The sequence below is a fragment of the Pituophis catenifer genome, unplaced genomic scaffold, assembly GCF_029215685.1.
Source record: "Pituophis catenifer annectens isolate HBS135680 unplaced genomic scaffold, rPitCat1.0.hap2 SCAF_2, whole genome shotgun sequence".
In the NCBI taxonomy this organism is placed as follows: domain Eukaryota; kingdom Metazoa; phylum Chordata; class Lepidosauria; order Squamata; family Colubridae; genus Pituophis; species Pituophis catenifer.
Window position 1 is genome coordinate 49,339,381 of NW_027256882.1, and position 16,967 is coordinate 49,356,347.

Genomic DNA, 16,967 nt, shown 5'->3' on the forward strand with positions numbered 1-16,967 from the left:
CAACCAGAGCTCTGACTATGAAAAAGATTGAGGGCATCTGGAATATTTGCAGGGGCAGTTCACAGAATCTTGTAGTGCAGGGGTGTCAAACTCAATTTCATTGAGGGCTGCATCAGGGTTGGGTTTGACCTCGGAGGGCCGGAGTGGGTGTGGCCAGCTCGACGTCACTCGTATCGGGGGCACTTGTGGTGGCCCAAGCGCTCTGCCAGAGAAAACAAACTCCCAAGCTCTGTTTTCAGCTGCGATGGCCTCCTGCAATTCTCTGCCAGCGAAAATGGAGCTTGGGAGGGCCACTTGTGGCCCTCCCTAGCTCTTTTTTAGATTGCGACAGTTTCCTGCAACCCTCCACCCACAGCCCTCCTAAGTTCCGTTTTCACTGGCAGAGGCAGTGTGGGCTGGTCCTTCGCCGTTTTCAGGGCGGCCCCGTGGGCCAGATCTAAGCAGCCCATGGGCCGAATCTGGCCCCCGGGACTTGAGTTTGACACCCCTGTTGTAGGGAATATATATCCAGATGTGATCAGAGAAGTTGCAAATGATCATGTGTGTTCTCCAAAACTAAATGTCAACAATTGCAGCGATTCAACTTAACCACTATGGCACAAAAACGGTCGTAAAATGGGACAAAACCCACAATAACTGTCTCACTTAGCAACAGAAATTTGGGGGTCAGTTGTGGTTGTACTTGTACTCCACAACCACAGTTGAAAACCTTTTGGCTGGTCTCCTAACCTGCTTCACTCTGCATGAAAGGCCTTCCTGGGTAATTGTTCTGCCTCATTCACAGCATATGTTGCCTCCCATTGGTAAATTTTCCAGGTTTTTCCCTCATGGCTTCCAGCTTTTTTTTTTTTTTTTATAGTGCAGAGAATCCATGAAGAAAGATTGAACAGGGCCTTCTGATTGGTGGCCTTGGTGAATCATCTGTCTGAGAACATCCTCCCCAGCCTGGTTCCGGTGGGCCTTGAAGTTTGCATTTGCTTCAGAGAGCATATTGGAAGAGGAGCCCCTCAATTCACAAACTATTTAAAAAAAAAACCACCCAGGTGAAAAGAAAATTCCTTTATTCTAGAAGACAGGAGCTCTTACATGGATTCTTGTTAAATTGACTAATCTTTTTGTGGTGTTTTTTTTTTCCTTCTTCTTCTTCCTAAGGCAAACATAAAAAGACTCCAGTGTTTTATGAGTAGGACATCTGAACAGTTATTTATTGAAAAGCCACAGTCCCCACACTTTTACAACTGTCGGCTTGTATAAGGCAAAAAAGCAAGATGAATCCACTTTATTACACAAAAAATAAAAGCTCCTGGAAAGGGGGAGAAACGCAAGGACATGCACGTTACTGATCCAAATACAATGTACATGACAAGATATAAAAACCATTATGAAAACAAAAGGAGATTTAAATTATGGATACAGTCTACGAAAAGAAATCGTCGTTCGTTTATCATTATTGTTATTATAGCGTCCTCATTATTATAAACACATCTGTATAGTCTAAGGTTGTAATTAAAGTTGTCCTTTTTACAAATACAGTTATTGGAACTCTGAACGAAATGTAACATTGAGTGGGGGCAAGACGCTGACATAAAGCAACTGCTCAGAATCATAAGGTGGACAACGTGATCAAGATCAGCCCAAGATCAGCCCATTCTGTAGATGGATGACTAAAATTCCAATGGTCAGTCACTTCTACAAAGTTAGCTGTATACTTTGGAAGAAAAGTGCTTGGGTACAATAAACAGGAATAATCCCAACTTCTGGTGTATGTTCCTCCTCCCCCAAATGTACAAAATAGGTGTCTCGTAGTAGTAGTAGCCTTACTCTGTTTCGAAGCAGTTGGCATCCATAGAAGAGAAACAAACATATGAAAGAACTTGTTTCACTTGTCTTCACAACAATTTACCATCAATGTATATACGTACATTAATGAAGCGTCCTTTATACTTTAATTATTATAGGGACACACCTAGTATGTTTTCTATGCAGATTTATTTTCAATTAACTGTTTTAAACAATGGTGCTCCATATTGCTTATAAACATAGAGATATGAAATCAGGAAACTCAATGAATCGAAACAGAGGTGCTAAGTCTTAAGAACCACACAGCTAAAATGGGAGTTGTATTGGTAGATTTTCCATGGGCGTTTAGAGCAGACAGAAAATTTCCTAATGTGGCTAATTGAATAATCGACTAGATTACATGCACTGGTTTCCAGGCTACATCCAGGTTGGGGGACTCTAAATCTGGAGATCTAATCATCCTCTTCATCTTCTTCATCGCTGTCTTTCATGGTGATCCCTTGCAGTCCTCCACCTTCACTTACTGAGGCTGTGGCTTCTTCTACAGTCAGCCGGTTCCGGACTGTGTCATAGGTTTTACTATTCAAAGTAGAATCCAGAACTCCTTGCAATCGGAAATCTCTGTATGTTTTCTAGGATGAAGAAGTTTGTGTTGTGAAAAACATGACCAAACATCCAACCCAACCCAACCCAGAAATAGCAGCAATTAGGTTTCATGCTTTCAAATATGTTTCAAGCACTTTTTTTTTTAAATGGGAACAGATGCTATCCTATAGTACTTATTCCCCAGTATTTCTCAACCCATTTCTGCAGAAATAGAGAAACTGAAGTAAAATGATTTGATAGTGCTGAATGTCTAAGTATGAATATCCTTTGAGAGACCAAGAGAGAGGTTTGGTTCCTTAATTTTAAATGGATGTATACTATACAATATATTACTGTCACATCTGTGTATCTGTTAGAGATCACAAATTGATTTTATCTGTACCCATTTATGAGAAAAATTATATGGATTTAAGAGTCAACTAGCAGAAGTCTGTTCTCATGCTCTTGCGTGCTCTTAACTGGATCAGGTTGGAAGCCATTTTGATGAAATAGGAGTTCATTTGGGCACTTTTGTTTAATATTTTCAACATCTTCTTAAAATATTTTTAAGAAGATGTTGGATAACCATTTGTCTGAAGTGGTGTAGGGTTTCCTGCCTGGGCAGGGGGTTGGACTAGAAGACCTCCAAGGTCCCTTCCAACTCTGTTATTCTATTCTATTCTATTCTATTCTATTCTATTCTATTCTATTCTATTCTATTCTATTCTATTCTATTCTATTCTATTCTGTCTAATTTCCTTTCATGAGGAAAATCTTAAAGAAAGGATGCTTTTCATGCATCTTTGATTTTGACAGTTATCTGGAGTTTGTATTCTACAGACTTACCAATCTTCCTTCTGAAAGAGTGGGACCTCTGACAGTATCTTAAACCTTATAGCAATTATTCTGACTTCTTATTTCCTAGGATTTTCTGAAAATAGTTTCCATAATGATGGAAAAACAACTGGAGGATTGAACAATGTTTTTTTGAAGATCGTATTGTATGACATAGGACAGAAAACTTCATAATGATAATTATGGAATAAAAATTATGGAAACGTATATGGGAATGGGGAAGGCTCTTCCCATTTCACACTCCAAAACTGGAAGTGAACCAAACAAACAGAGGTCTAGAGTGGGAAATATTTGTATAAAAATATCATAAATATGGCAGGGTTAACTGCAGGTAAGGGTGAAGGGCAGAGGAAGGTGTGTTATGAAATCATGACACAACTGTGCCCCTTTTATACTGTCACAATATCAAATAAAAGAGCAAAACATGCTTCATGATGTTGTTGTGATGTATATTTCATCACTCTGATAAAGTTGTGGCTACCTCTAAGTTGTGAGGAGGAGCAATGGCCCCATCTTTCCATTTAATAGCCCTTCCTTGAGTATTATGAGACTAAATGGGGCTGTGAAGTGTCTTAGGTGTCAAGGCCATTCATTTATCAAAAATTTCTCTAGGTTTCTGAAGTTTTTTGGTTTTGTTGGTTTCCCAGAATTCCATGACATCATAAAAATACAAGTATTAGTTAAATTCATGTACAGTTTAACAATGTGTTTTGCATCTCTCTTATGCCTAGAGAAACTGTTATTTTTTTTAAAAAAGAGGCTATTACGTAGTCTAATAGTACAAAAGACACTTCCCGTGTTTTCAGTGTTCCCAAGCTAACACATAATAATAATGTGCTAATACCTATTGCTTTTATTTTGAAAATTAAAAACCATTTTAGTAATTTATTCATGACTTCTTTTCTAAAGTATATAATTCTCCTCATCTGCAAAATATATCACATGGAACCAAAAATGATCAAATATGTATTTACCTCCTCCTGAGATCTTATTATTTTATGTAAGCCACTGAGATTTCACACTGAAATAATTATCATCCATCCATCCATCCAACACATACCCGCACTCTCTCACACACACACATACACCACAGCTACATTAGGGAGAGCTTCTTGTTTTGTGTGTAACCCCTTTTTAAATGTTGTCAACATCTATTGTAAGAGAAATTATTTTAATTATGGGTGCGATACTGATATGACATGTGTTTTTAAGGATCTTTCAAGTCCCTGAAAGTGAAGTCAGTAGTGAAGATTGCTACCCAACAATTTTGGGTAGTATCTTTTGCTTCCTTTCTACATATCGAAGGGAGCAGATTAAGAGATACTTTTTGCTCTGCTACAGAAGATTATCCAGCACTTTATGAAGAGACTCAGGGAAGTCGTTCATCTTCATATAGTTCCCTGCCCTTCAGTACCATCTGTCTAGGTTGGCTCCTGTTTCATTTGATCAAATGGAAGCAACTAGAACAGTGATGGCGAACCTATGACACACGTGCCAAAGCTGACCCACCATGATGTTTTGGGTGACATGGCAGCCTTTATGACAGCGTTCATAAACCAGTTGTTCCCACTGGTTTTTTTGGAGGCTGTGCAAGAACGAGGTGTGCTCTTGTATGGTCTCTGAAGTGGCAAAAATCACACAAGAACAGGGTGTGCTTTTGTGCAGATTTTGGAGGCTGCAGGGGCTGCAAAAGAGCATTTTTTTGAAGCCATTTCAAGAATGAAGGCCTTGCGCGACCAGGAGCACTATTGGGTAGGGGCCTGTCAACAGAAAGAGAATATCACTTGAAAGGAAGCAGTGAAGGGAAAATCCTTTGGCAATCTCAGCATTCCCTAAGGTTCGTGTGGCTTGTGGAATGGTACCAGTCAGTCTTTTAAAGTGGCAGCGTGGGGTGCAAGGATTGAAGTCAAGGCCTTGACCTCTACTTCAGGTAGAGCCTCAGCGTTGCTGCCAAATGCCACTGTTCAGAATGGCCTAAGTGGGAGAAGAGGGGGCTTAGAGAATTGTTTCTTGTGTGTGTGTGTGTGTGTGTGTGTGTGTGTGTGTATGTGTCAGAAGTGGGTTTCAGCAGGTTCTGACCAGTTCTGGAGAACCGGTAGCAGAAATTTTGAGTAGTTTGGAGAACCGGTAGTAAAAATTCTGACTGGCCCCGCCCCCATCTATTCTGTGCCTCCCAAGTCCAAGCTGATCGGGAGGAAATGGGGATTTTGCAGTAACCTTCCCCTGGATTGGGGAGGGAATTGAGATTTTACAGTATCCTTCCCCTGGAATGGGGTGGGAATGGAGATTTTACAGTATCCTTCCCCTGCCATGCTCACCAAGCCATGCCCACCAAGCCATGCTATGCCTACCAAGCCACACCCATAGAACCAGTAGTAAAAAAATTTGAAACCCACCACTGGGGTGTGTGTGCGTGTGTGAGAGAGAGAGAGAGGGAGGGAGGGAGGGAGGGAGGGAGGGAGGGAGGGAAAGAGAGAGCAGAATTAGCAGAGTCAAATTAGGTATTTAATAAATGTTTGACCTGACAAGCTCAATAGATTTGCCATCACTGAACTAGAATAATGCTAGTGTGAAAGATATTACACTTTTGGATAATCAGGACTCCTGCCTCAGACAGAAGGTTGGACTAGAAGACTTCCAAGGTCCCAAAGCTAGTATCGGAAATATCCCAGTGTGTAGTAAAGACGAAGTTGTAGTAAGTAGTTAAGAGTTGTAGTAAAGACGAAGAATAAATGAGATGTTGATGCATGGACAAATTGCTACAATTGCCTGCCCTGTTTCCTCCATCTTCACTTTCTTGGATGGATATTTTGTCAATATCATGTTGACTTTGTTCAATGTGGCAGATGTAGACTAAGGTCCACATGTGCATACGGGACCTTAAGCTTTGACTTAATTAGCACAGTTCATTTCCTTTCCGACTGAGAGCAGAACCTCTTTGCAAGTTACACAAATACATTAAGCAAGCTTACCTTTACTATTCTAATAAGGGTTTTTAGTTGATAGATGTGAAGCTGAAGGTCCATGCGGTCTGTTAGCCAAGTGCAAACGATGTTCATGGAGCTGGTGTACCATTGCTGCAAAATAAGTGAGAGCTCTCCAAGGACATGTCAAACCATACGAATCATATATAGTACATAACAGGTTTTGAAAACTATCAGGTCTTACTAGCTTTGATCTTTTCAGTGTAAACATTCAGACACAAAATCAGAATTGCACACTTAAAGAGCGAAGAAACATTTTGACCATTGATGTTTAAGAATTCTCAGCATATGGCCCACTGCGTTTCAGTATCCATCCAATCTGGAATTCGGATTGGATTTCCCCCCCCCCTCCTTCAAATACATCCCCAAATACTGTTTGTGCCTTTGCCTTACATGATACCGTTTAAAGTAACTTTGCTATTTAAGATTGACATGCTTCCGATGAATGGAGAAGAATGTATTTCTTTAGACTGTATTTGCATTTAGTCTCCCTTGCAATTGTGCCATCGTTGAGATAGCCAGGTGGGCAGGGCAGGAAGTCACTAGTGGAAGCACAAACTCACATTTTAAATTGCTCTTGCTAAGTTTTCTAGCCAGAATGTCATGTCCGACATGATGCTCCTAAGATTCAGGCAGCCATAAATAACACTTGAAGAGGTGGAAGCAACAATATCCAAATGTTGATCAGAAAAGGAAGAGGAACCACAGAAACTATTTCAGCTCTCCAAGTCCATTCTGCCCTAACCTTTTAAAATTGCAACGAAAATCAAGCTGTGATGAAAATCACGGCTCTCATAAACCTCAGTCAAAGAACTACCGTGGGTTTGGAATTCATGTGTTCTTTATTCCTGCTAATGCAGGAATGTTTCCCCGAAAATAAGATCCTGTTTTATATTATTTTGAACCCTGAAATAAACGTTTGGCCTTATTGCCATGTGCTCAAAAGCCCGATTGGGCTTATTTTCAGGGGATGTTTTATTTTGGGGAAAATAGGGTGTTACTTTTTCTTTCAGAGCCTGGAATCAAATCCGACTCTTGATGGCATCTCTGGATGAAGAAACTTAAGTCTCTAGTGACATAACTTGGAGAAGAGCAGCTGTAGGCAGTGGTAGGGATGATCTTGTACTACTCAACATGTCCTCTTTGGTGTTCATCTCTAGTTAAGCATGCTAGATGGGTGTGAGAAAAGCAGGCATAAAAAGAGCATGGAAGGGAAGAACTCTCTATATACTGCTTTATCCTGCCCTCTTATATTATTATTCCCAACTCCAAATCTTTGGCACTTGTGAGCATGGCATTACTAAGACTATAAATTTAAAGGAAGCCAGGGTACTACTTACAACAGTTGACTTACAACAGTCCGCATAGAGATCGTTCAAAGTTACAACGGCACTGAAAAAAACTGGCTTGTGACCATTTTTCATACTTTTGACTACTGCAGCATCCCCCACGGTCACGTGATTTACATTTGATGACTGACTTACATTTATGACGGTTACAGTGTCTCGGGGGTCACGTGATCCCCTTTGCGACCTTCTGACAAGCAAAGTCAATGGGGAAATCAGATTCACTTAACAACAGTGTGACTAATTTAACAACTGCAGTGATTCACTTAACAAATGCAGCAAGAAAAGTCGTAAAATGGGGCTGAACTCACTTAACAAATTTCTCAACATACTTTTGGGGCTCAATTGTGGTCGTAAGTTGAAAACTACCTATAGTTCTCTACTCAAGTCACTTTTTTATTAAGGTACCCAACATATTTTCTGGCAGCGGCATGTGCTTCACCCACTATAGTTCATCTACTGAGTCATCTGTTGAAGATAAGAAAGCAACCTTAGACCAATACTGAATAATGAGCTTGAAGCAATTCTCTGTATTAACGGAGCTGTGAATGGAAATGTCTTCCCTGGCATGGATGAATGTTGAGGCAGGTCTGGTGGGGAAGGGGAGTTAGAGTTTTCTTTGTGGATGGAGGGGTGCCAAATTCTCCACGAGATCCCTGGGGCAGATGAGGAGGGGTGTGACAGCTTATGTTGTGAGGCAGTTCCCCCCACATTTCTTCTTTGTCTTGCACACCAATTCAAGAGGGTAAGTTTTTCACTCTGTAACTTACTCTAAATTACTCGGCTCTGCCTTTTTTTTTTTTTTTTAAACCATCACCAAGAAAACACTCCTATTATCTTCAGGCTTTTGGACAGAGGCTACCTCATAAATATTTATCACTTCGGCTTTGCATCCCAGGGTAATGAGGGATCGCTTGTTTAATACACGCTACTCGTTCTCTTCCACCCATGTAACCCCATCACTTTTTCAATCCCAGTGACAGCTAATGGTTTACAATTTAGGATTGGACATAAAGATTTTCAGGAATTTGGCGACGCCAATGTTTGCTGTTCCGTAGCATTTATTTTAAACAAGTTCAGATTAATGTGCTACTCTTTTTTTTCCTTAAAAAATATGTTTCTCTCTTAAACAACAATATTAGTAGTATTTAGCTTACTCCCACTACCTGACACATTTTTGTGAAAACAATTGTTCTCTGTCAAAATTAATGTATTCATGAAATAAAGCAATTAAGGCTGCAATCCTACACAGATTTAACTTGGCTCCAATGGACACAGTGGGACTTCAGAATAATGCTAAAAGAAATAAGTTGCTCCGAAAATATGTTGAATTAAAATGTGTAGCTGGCAATGCAAGCCAAAATGGTTTTTATATGGAAATAAGTTCTATTGCATAGATCTGGGTGAAATGCATAGAGTATTGTAGCTTTAATTATAAAAAAGTTGAATAGGAAATGCACTATTATACTCCAGTTAACAATAGAAAAGCTACTTTCTGAGTGCTATTAATGTCAATTATCAAGGTCACCATCCTTAAATAGAGACTAGCTCTCACTGAATTCAGGAAAATATCTTTATGCACATGCTTAGCATTTGTTTGCAAAGACTATTGATTTCGGGTGGATTATCTTCATTAACAAAATACATCCAACCATGAGACAACTTCACTTTGGATACCTTGCCTGCCCTTAATTTTAAAGAGGTCAAATTTGGAGCCTTAAGACCGAGATGGTATCATATTTCCTGCCAAGATAGAGAATTATCCCTTAATAAAATTTCAACAGATTTTAAATGGTCATCCTCAAGGAATTGTCAATCAAAAGTAAGGGTAAAGGGCATTTTAAACATTCCGCCTAGAGAAAATGAATTCAGACCCTCTTTTCTTTTTCTTTTCAGAATGCACATTTCAAATGGCCCAGCAATATATCAATGTAATACATAAAAAGGATAAAAGCCAGTTTACCTCATAGAAGCTTCTATAAATGTATGAAAAATAATATATTGCTTAAAAGAGATAGTATTGTCCATCAGCTTTTGTCTGAGAAGAAACACAGCAACAGTTAAGAGACTGTATAAATGCTGCCCTACGTTGATAGAAAGAAGTCGCACTGAAGGCCAGTATTATTTTTACTATACTTTTCCTTCCATGCTCCAGTCACATTAACTAGAACTAAACCTGGCCTCCAAAGCATTATCCAAGTAACACCTTTCACCTTTTATTGTACACAGCTAATATCACACCTATTATATATCACATCCCTTGCATCCTGGACATAAACTGTTTCAACTCCTACCCTCAAAACGACACTATAGAGCACTGCACACCAGAACAACTAGACACAAGAACAGTTTTTTCCCAAACCCCATCACTCTGTTAAACAAATAATTCCCTCAACACTGTCAAACTATTTACTAAGTCTGCACTACTATTAATCTTCTCATCGTTCCCATCACCCATCTCCTTCCACTTATGACTGTATGACTGTAACTTTGTTGCTTGTATCCTTAAGATTTATATTGACTGTTTCCTAATATGATTTGATTGCTTATTTGTACCCTATCATTATGATTCTTGATGAACGTATCTTTTCTTCTATGTAGACTGAGAGCATATGCACCAAGACAAATTCCTTGTGTGTCCAATCACACTTGGCCAATAAAAAATTCTATTCTATTCTATTCTATTCTATTCTATTCTATTCTATTCTATTCTATTCTATTCTATTCTATTCTATTCTATTCTATTCTATTCTATTCTATTCTATTCTATTCCATTCCATTCCATTCCATTCCATTCCATTCCATTCCATTCCATGCTGATATTCAGTCTGCTTCAAGGACAACGTGGACAGATTATCTCCATAGTCTCCATCCTGAGAACTCCTGCATGCTGTATGCCTTTCTCCAAGAGCTCAGGGTAATTTATGTGGGGAACCTCTCTACATTTTACACACATTCTAAAATCCAATGATAAAGATGGGGATAAGAAAGAATACTTGGCCTAAAGTCCTTCAGTGATTTTTTTTTAAATATACATAGCAGTTGGATTTAAATATAGATTTTTCTAGTCCTGGTTCCATTTCTTAGCTGTTCTATCACCTTGCTTCTCAAATAGGGATGTCAAACTCAATTTCATTGAGGGCCGCATCAGGGTTGTGTTTGACCTCATGGGAGGCGGAGTGGGTGTGGCCGGGGTAGGCCTGGCCAAGGTGGCCCTGGCCAGCTCGACATTACTCGTGTCGGGGGCACCTGTGGTAGCCAAGTGCTAAGGCAGGACTTCCTTCAGACATTTTCCCAGTTCTCAGAATAATTCACTTGTTTACCATTTCTAACTAAATAACAATGCTGTTATGGGTGTTAATGGATCCCTACTATAATTATATAGAAAATATTCTAGCTTTACCATAAATAATTAGTTTCTTTAGAACAGTTTTTTTCCTCATCAGACACCTTCCCATTGGATTTCAGCTCACATAATTCTCAACCAACACGAAGAGAAGAATTTCACACACTTTTCTTCCAGTAATACGGAATACACAAAGGTATATGCCTTTTTCAACTTATCTCATGGATGAAATTCTGAGTAGCTTTCAAAACTCGTAACTTTTGTTGTTTTCATTTTTAAAAGCCCTTCTGCCTACCCTTGTTATAACGTAAAAAAGAACTTCTACTTTATCTGAACTCGTTCCTTATTCTTAGCGGTGGGAGTTATTTTTATCAACAGCAGCACTGAAGCTTTAAATATAGTGACAGACCTTTTAGATTTTGCACATTATTGGTACTACCTGATCTCTTCAAAGTGGTTTGAAGCTGGCGTTATAATTGCTTTCACTTCTGCCAAACACTTGGAACACTAAGAAAAGGTAGGAAACACACCATGAACCAGTCTGTGCCCCCACCAATCAACTGACTGAAGAGTGCAAAAACTGAATTGATGTCTGTGCCATGCCACCTGAGCCATAAAGTAACTCTTGGAATAACCAAAATCCTATACTCTACACACAAAAAAAGGAAAATCTCACTCAACACCTTTATTTAGTTATTGGATTTATGGGGTTACCCAATTCAAAAGTGTGACTCTGGGTGACATTCAGCTAAAAATAAACCAAAGAACTACTACATTACCCTCAATTTGATTGCATAGAGCATTTTGACAATACGGTATTTCAGCCCAGATGCTGTCTAGTCTAGAGCATTGTTGTGTTCATTCTTTATAAGTAATAAGTCACCAACAATTGTGACTCTTCCTTTTGCCTTATTAATAATTAATTATTTAATATTATACAATTATATAATTATTAATTATCACATCCTTGGACATCAATTGTTTCAACTTCTACCCTCAAAATGGTGTTATAGGGCATTGCACACCACAACTAGACACAAGGACAGTTTTCCCCCCATGCCATCATCACTGCTAAACAAATAATTCCCACAACACTGTCAAACTATTTACTAAGATTGTATTACTATTATTCTTCTCATCCTTCCTATTACCTTTCTCCTTTTCTACTTATGACTGTAACTTTGTTGCTTGTATCTTTACGATTTATATTGTTTTATTTAGTTTCCTAGCACAATTATGTTGATTGCTTATTTAGTATCCTATGACTATCACTAAGTGTTGTATCTTATGATTTATGATGAATGTATTTATGATTACTATGATCATGATTTATCATGTATATTTTTTATGTACACTGTACATAAAATTGAGAGCTTATGCACCGAAGATAAATTCCTTGTGTGTCCAATCACACATGGCCAATAAAGAATTCTATTAAAGGGCAGAGTTGCATTTTTTCTGTCTTTTAGGGATATATAAGTTTGTCTCCTGGAGCACGGTGGCTTATGTGATTAGGATGCTGGGTTGACGATCAGCAAGCTCACGTTCGAGACATGAGTGCTGCTGTATGGTGGGGTGAGCTCCCGTTACTCGCTCTAGCTCCTGCCAACCTAGCAGTTTGAAAGTGTGTAATCGCAAGTAGATAGATAGGTACCATTTGATGGGAACATTAATGGGCACATGAAAGGAACTTCCAACAGGGCATCAACCAAGCAGCGATGATGTCACCGTCTAATCCTTTCAACCTGGAAGCACCTTAGGTGCTTCCGACATGAACACGAGTGAGTTTGTCTCCCGTTCTTCTTTTGAATGCTTATAGATGGTTTCACTTGCCAAGTTTAATAGAGCAGAGTATCTTCTATGTCTCTTTCTTCTCGTTATTTTCATCCACTGGTTTCCTCCTTTTTGTCTTCCTTATAAAGAGTTGCTTGCATCATTTCGGTTGTATAGCTTTTCTTTGAACTGATCATTACTTTCTTTTGTCATTGGCCAAAATATGGCCAGACACTAGCCCAATGCTTTCATTTCTTCTTCAAGGACTGCTGTGAACCTTAATCTGCTGCAAAGGTACCCTAGATTTTCAGATTGGAAGGCAAACATGTCACAAGCACTAAATGTAAAGGTAAAGGTTCCCCTCGCACATATGTGCTGGTTGTTCTCGACTTTAGGGGGCAGTGCTCATCTCCATTTCAAAGCTGAAGAGTCAGTGTTGTCCAATGAGGTCTCTGTGGCCAGCATGACTAAATGCCAAAGGTGCATGGAACGCTGTTATCTCCCCACCGAAGGTGGTACCTATTTTTCTACTTGCATTTTTTACGTGCTTTCGAACTGCTAGGTTGGCAGTAGCTGGGACAAGTAACAGGAGCTCACCTCGTTATGCAGCACTAGGGATTCGAACCGCTGAACTGCCAACCTTTCAATCAACAAACTCAGCATCTTATCCACTGAGCTACTTAGACCCTGAGTCACAAGCACTAGAGGTCACAAATTTAGACTCCTATTTCTTCTTGTTCCCTCTTCAAATTCTTATGGTCGCCAAATACAAACCCTTAACTGAAAATTTGTTAACAGATTACACTTTACACTTATCTAATACATTCCTGGTTATTGCTTTCAATTCAGTTGCTTAGTGAGATTCATTTGCTGGAACTTGCTGTCTTATATTCTTCTTTCAGATCCTTCTTACTGGAAAGCAAGCAGTCACTCAATAACCAGCACCAAGCAAACAGCAAGATACAGATCTTGCAATCAGCAGCCATTCAATACATGGCTTGTCCATAGCCATCACAGCTTAGCATACACTCTTTCAGAACACTTAGCTTCTCTGATCATTGCCCTCTCATCCTCCTATTGAACTCTTCTGGCAAACTTCTGTTGTCTCTCTCTCTCTCTTTGCTTACTCAGAAAACCAACCAATCAGAACTTCCTATGAAGTGTAGACAGGATGAAAGAGGCTTTTCTGTTTCATCTACATTCAGTCAGCAAATTCAGCACATTAAGCACAGTGTGATTGTGTTCTGAGATTAAGGTCTGTCTGTCTTCTTAGATGTCTTTTTATTATTCAGTGAGGTGAAGGGAACACCTCCTCATCCTTGAGAGTAAGTGACATCATCAGGGAATGCATTTTTTTCCCCCAACTTAATGCCCGATGTGTTAAAAGGCCGAGAGAAGAGGGCTGCTGAGAAGGGAAGGAAAGGAAGGACAAAGCAAACTCAAGATGATAGTTGGGAATACACAAAAGGCCAAAGGAACTGTTGTGCAGAGGTAGTATTCAGCCGGTTTGGGTGAATCGGCATTGGCAACTGTGGGTGGCTGCCCACCGCCCCGTGTAATGCCATCCTATTTAGCCAAGCTTTTGAGGCCGGGCACATGTGCGGAATGCGCTTGCATGAGCAAAGAGCATGCATGGAAGGCCGGGCGCATGCACGGGAGGCGCGCAAGTGCACGAAGTAAGCGTGCGTGCATGCAGTGAACTGGTGGTAAGAATATCTGAAACCCACCGCTGCTGTTGTGGGACTTTCTTACTCTGCCTGGTAGAACATCCCAAGTCTTGAAACAGCTCCCTTCCCTAATGGAGTATTGAATTGGTCCTTCAATCAGGATGGCCAGTGGGAAGCAAAGGAGCAGGTTTCCGTAAAGGGAAAGGACGGACTGAATTTCCAGGCATTTAGAGCAAGAAAAGGCTATACAGGTTGTCCTCGACTTACAACAGTTCCTTTAGTGACTGTTCAAAATTACCATGGCACTGAAAAAAGTGACTTAGGACCGTTATTCACACTTACAACCATTGCAGCAGCCCCATGGTCATGTGATCAAAATTCGGAAGCTTGGTACCTGACTCGTCTTTATGATGGTTGCGGTGTCCCAAGGTCATGTGATCACCTTTTGAGACCTTCTGACAAGCAAAGTTAATGGCTGGATTCACTTAACAACTGTGTTACTAACTTAATAACTGCAGTGATTCACTTAACAATGGTGGCAAGAGAGATTGTAAAATGGGGCAAAATTCACTTAACAACTGGAAATTTGGGGTTCAGTTGTGGTTATAAGTTGAGGACTACCCGTAAACTACTTCTGCCGTGATATCTTTTCACTTTCATTGGGCATAATGATTGGATTTAATTGTTTATAAACTGAAGGTTCAAAGGAATAATAAAGGAACTTTCTAGACCTTTGCTGGGGTCCCAGCATTTGCAGCTGCTTGTCTGTTTCCCACTTCTCTATATTATGGAGTCACAGTGACATCCAAGTACAATTGCCTTTCTTCTATTGGTAAAAGTGGCTTTTGCAATGTCTAAAGTCCTAGCTATGATGGTAGTTGCTGTCATGCTTTGAAAAATGTCGTTGGGACAACCCTGCATATCAATTGATATAGTCAAAGCCCATTGAAAAGATCGGGCGGTTCAACAATAAAAAAAACAAACAAACTAACCAACCATCCATCCATCCAAGTAACTCAAGCATGCAGAATTGTCTCTGTCAATTGACAGTCCTTCCTTCCTTCCTTCCTTCCTTCCTTCCTTCCTTCCTTCCTTCCTTCCTTCCTTCCTTCCTTCCTTCCTTCCTTCCTTCCTTTCCTTCCTTCTTTCCATCCATCCATCCATCCATCCATCCATCCATCCATCCATCCAGGTTTACCACATTATGTGTTTTATAGATGACAGAGACCAGAAAAGCCATACTGAAGATTATCTTAAGATGCATTACGCTCCTAATTAAACACCATATCTCTCATATCCTGGACTAGGTAATAAAGGTTTCAAATCCCAGGTTGGTTGGGTTGATAAAGCAGAAATGAACCCAGAAATCAATTAATAAAATCACAGCTACAGAGATTGTTTGAAAACTTACTCCTCCCTCCTCCCAATCACTGTGAGATTGTTGTAGACCTCTCAGGTGTGAAAGAAGCTAATACTAGTCTATTTGTATGTAGGGAAAGACAATTGCAGGGAATAGCTAGAGCCATGTGGAGACATTTTATTGCCAGAGTTAAAGCTGCAGTAATCTAGCCCTTAACCGAATGGCAGATTATGTAAGGTAGTTTGGTGTATGAGGCAGAAAATCTCATAAGCAGCTCTCTGGGTAATCAAAGTACAAAAACAATACATTAAATAGGAAGCAAGTTGCTTCCCTCTCACGACACTCGGAATTAACTGCGGGAGACAGTCATTCCATCTCTTTGAATGAAAGGGCAAGCTTTGTAATCCGGGGAGAAAAAAAAATCACAATCAAATGATTTTAAAACAATAAAAAAAAGTTGTTTTTTTTAAAAAAATACATCAATAATGCATGATCATCCCAGCCTCTATCGCAGCCCAAATCGCTTTTGAGTTTTGGAACGTCACTCTCGCTGGTCTGCGGTGTTATTGGAGTCCTAAATGTGCCTCCAAATTTACAAGGAAAAAAAAAATGATATGAATAAATCTGCAAAAGTAACACCCAGCGATGGCAGGGCAGCACATTTTCTGAAAAGCTGTGCTGGGTTCCTGCACTCTGAGGGAGGTGGTGTCATTACACATCCACCAGAACATCTGCAAACTCTGGTTTCCTTTTCATAGATTTGAATGGAAGCCTGACCTCCTGTTCCTTGCCATGAACCTTGAGTTCACACTCACATTTTACATGTTACAGGAAGCCATAGCTCCCTCCAGGGGTTCTGCAAACAGAATCTCAGAAGCCAGATGCAGCCCGGCTTCTTAATGCACCTGAAGGAGCTCTCCTGTATTTTTCCTCGGGTGCTGCTGCCAGGAGGTGGTGGTGATGGTGGCGGGGTGGACCGAAGCGGCCTGCTCACACGGGAGAAGCTTAAGGTCACTCCAGCTTTTGTAAAAGAAGCGGACAAAACCAGGAATGCTTATGGGGCTGAATTGTCAGCAGGGTAGCAGAAGGATTACAAGAAACCTGTGACTCTGCCTCTTTCTGCCTTTGCTGGTAGCTTTTGTGTGTGTGTGTGTGAACAAGTGCCATACAACAGATTGAGGCTGGTATAAAGGCCTGGGACTGTGCAAGGAGTCCCCCGCTGGGCCTCAGCTGTGCTTGCAATTAGCAATA

The 16,967-nt window shown here is 40.1% G+C and overlaps 1 protein-coding gene across 8 annotated transcripts in view; it reads right to left on the reverse strand.

The window, feature by feature from the left end:
- Positions 1–2,201: 2,201 nt before the first annotated feature.
- CADPS (calcium dependent secretion activator) overlaps positions 2,202–16,967 on the reverse strand; it is a 444,424-nt gene continuing 429,658 nt past the window's right edge. For all 8 annotated transcript variants that reach the window (XM_070933536.1, XM_070933529.1, XM_070933531.1 and 5 more), the window contains 2 exons: positions 6,213–6,317; positions 2,202–2,432 (listed from right to left, as the gene is read on the reverse strand). In XM_070933536.1, the coding sequence (XP_070789637.1) occupies positions 2,253–2,432; positions 6,213–6,317 (285 nt within the window). In that variant the 3' untranslated portion in view covers positions 2,202–2,252. The remainder of the gene's footprint in view (positions 2,433–6,212; positions 6,318–16,967) is intronic.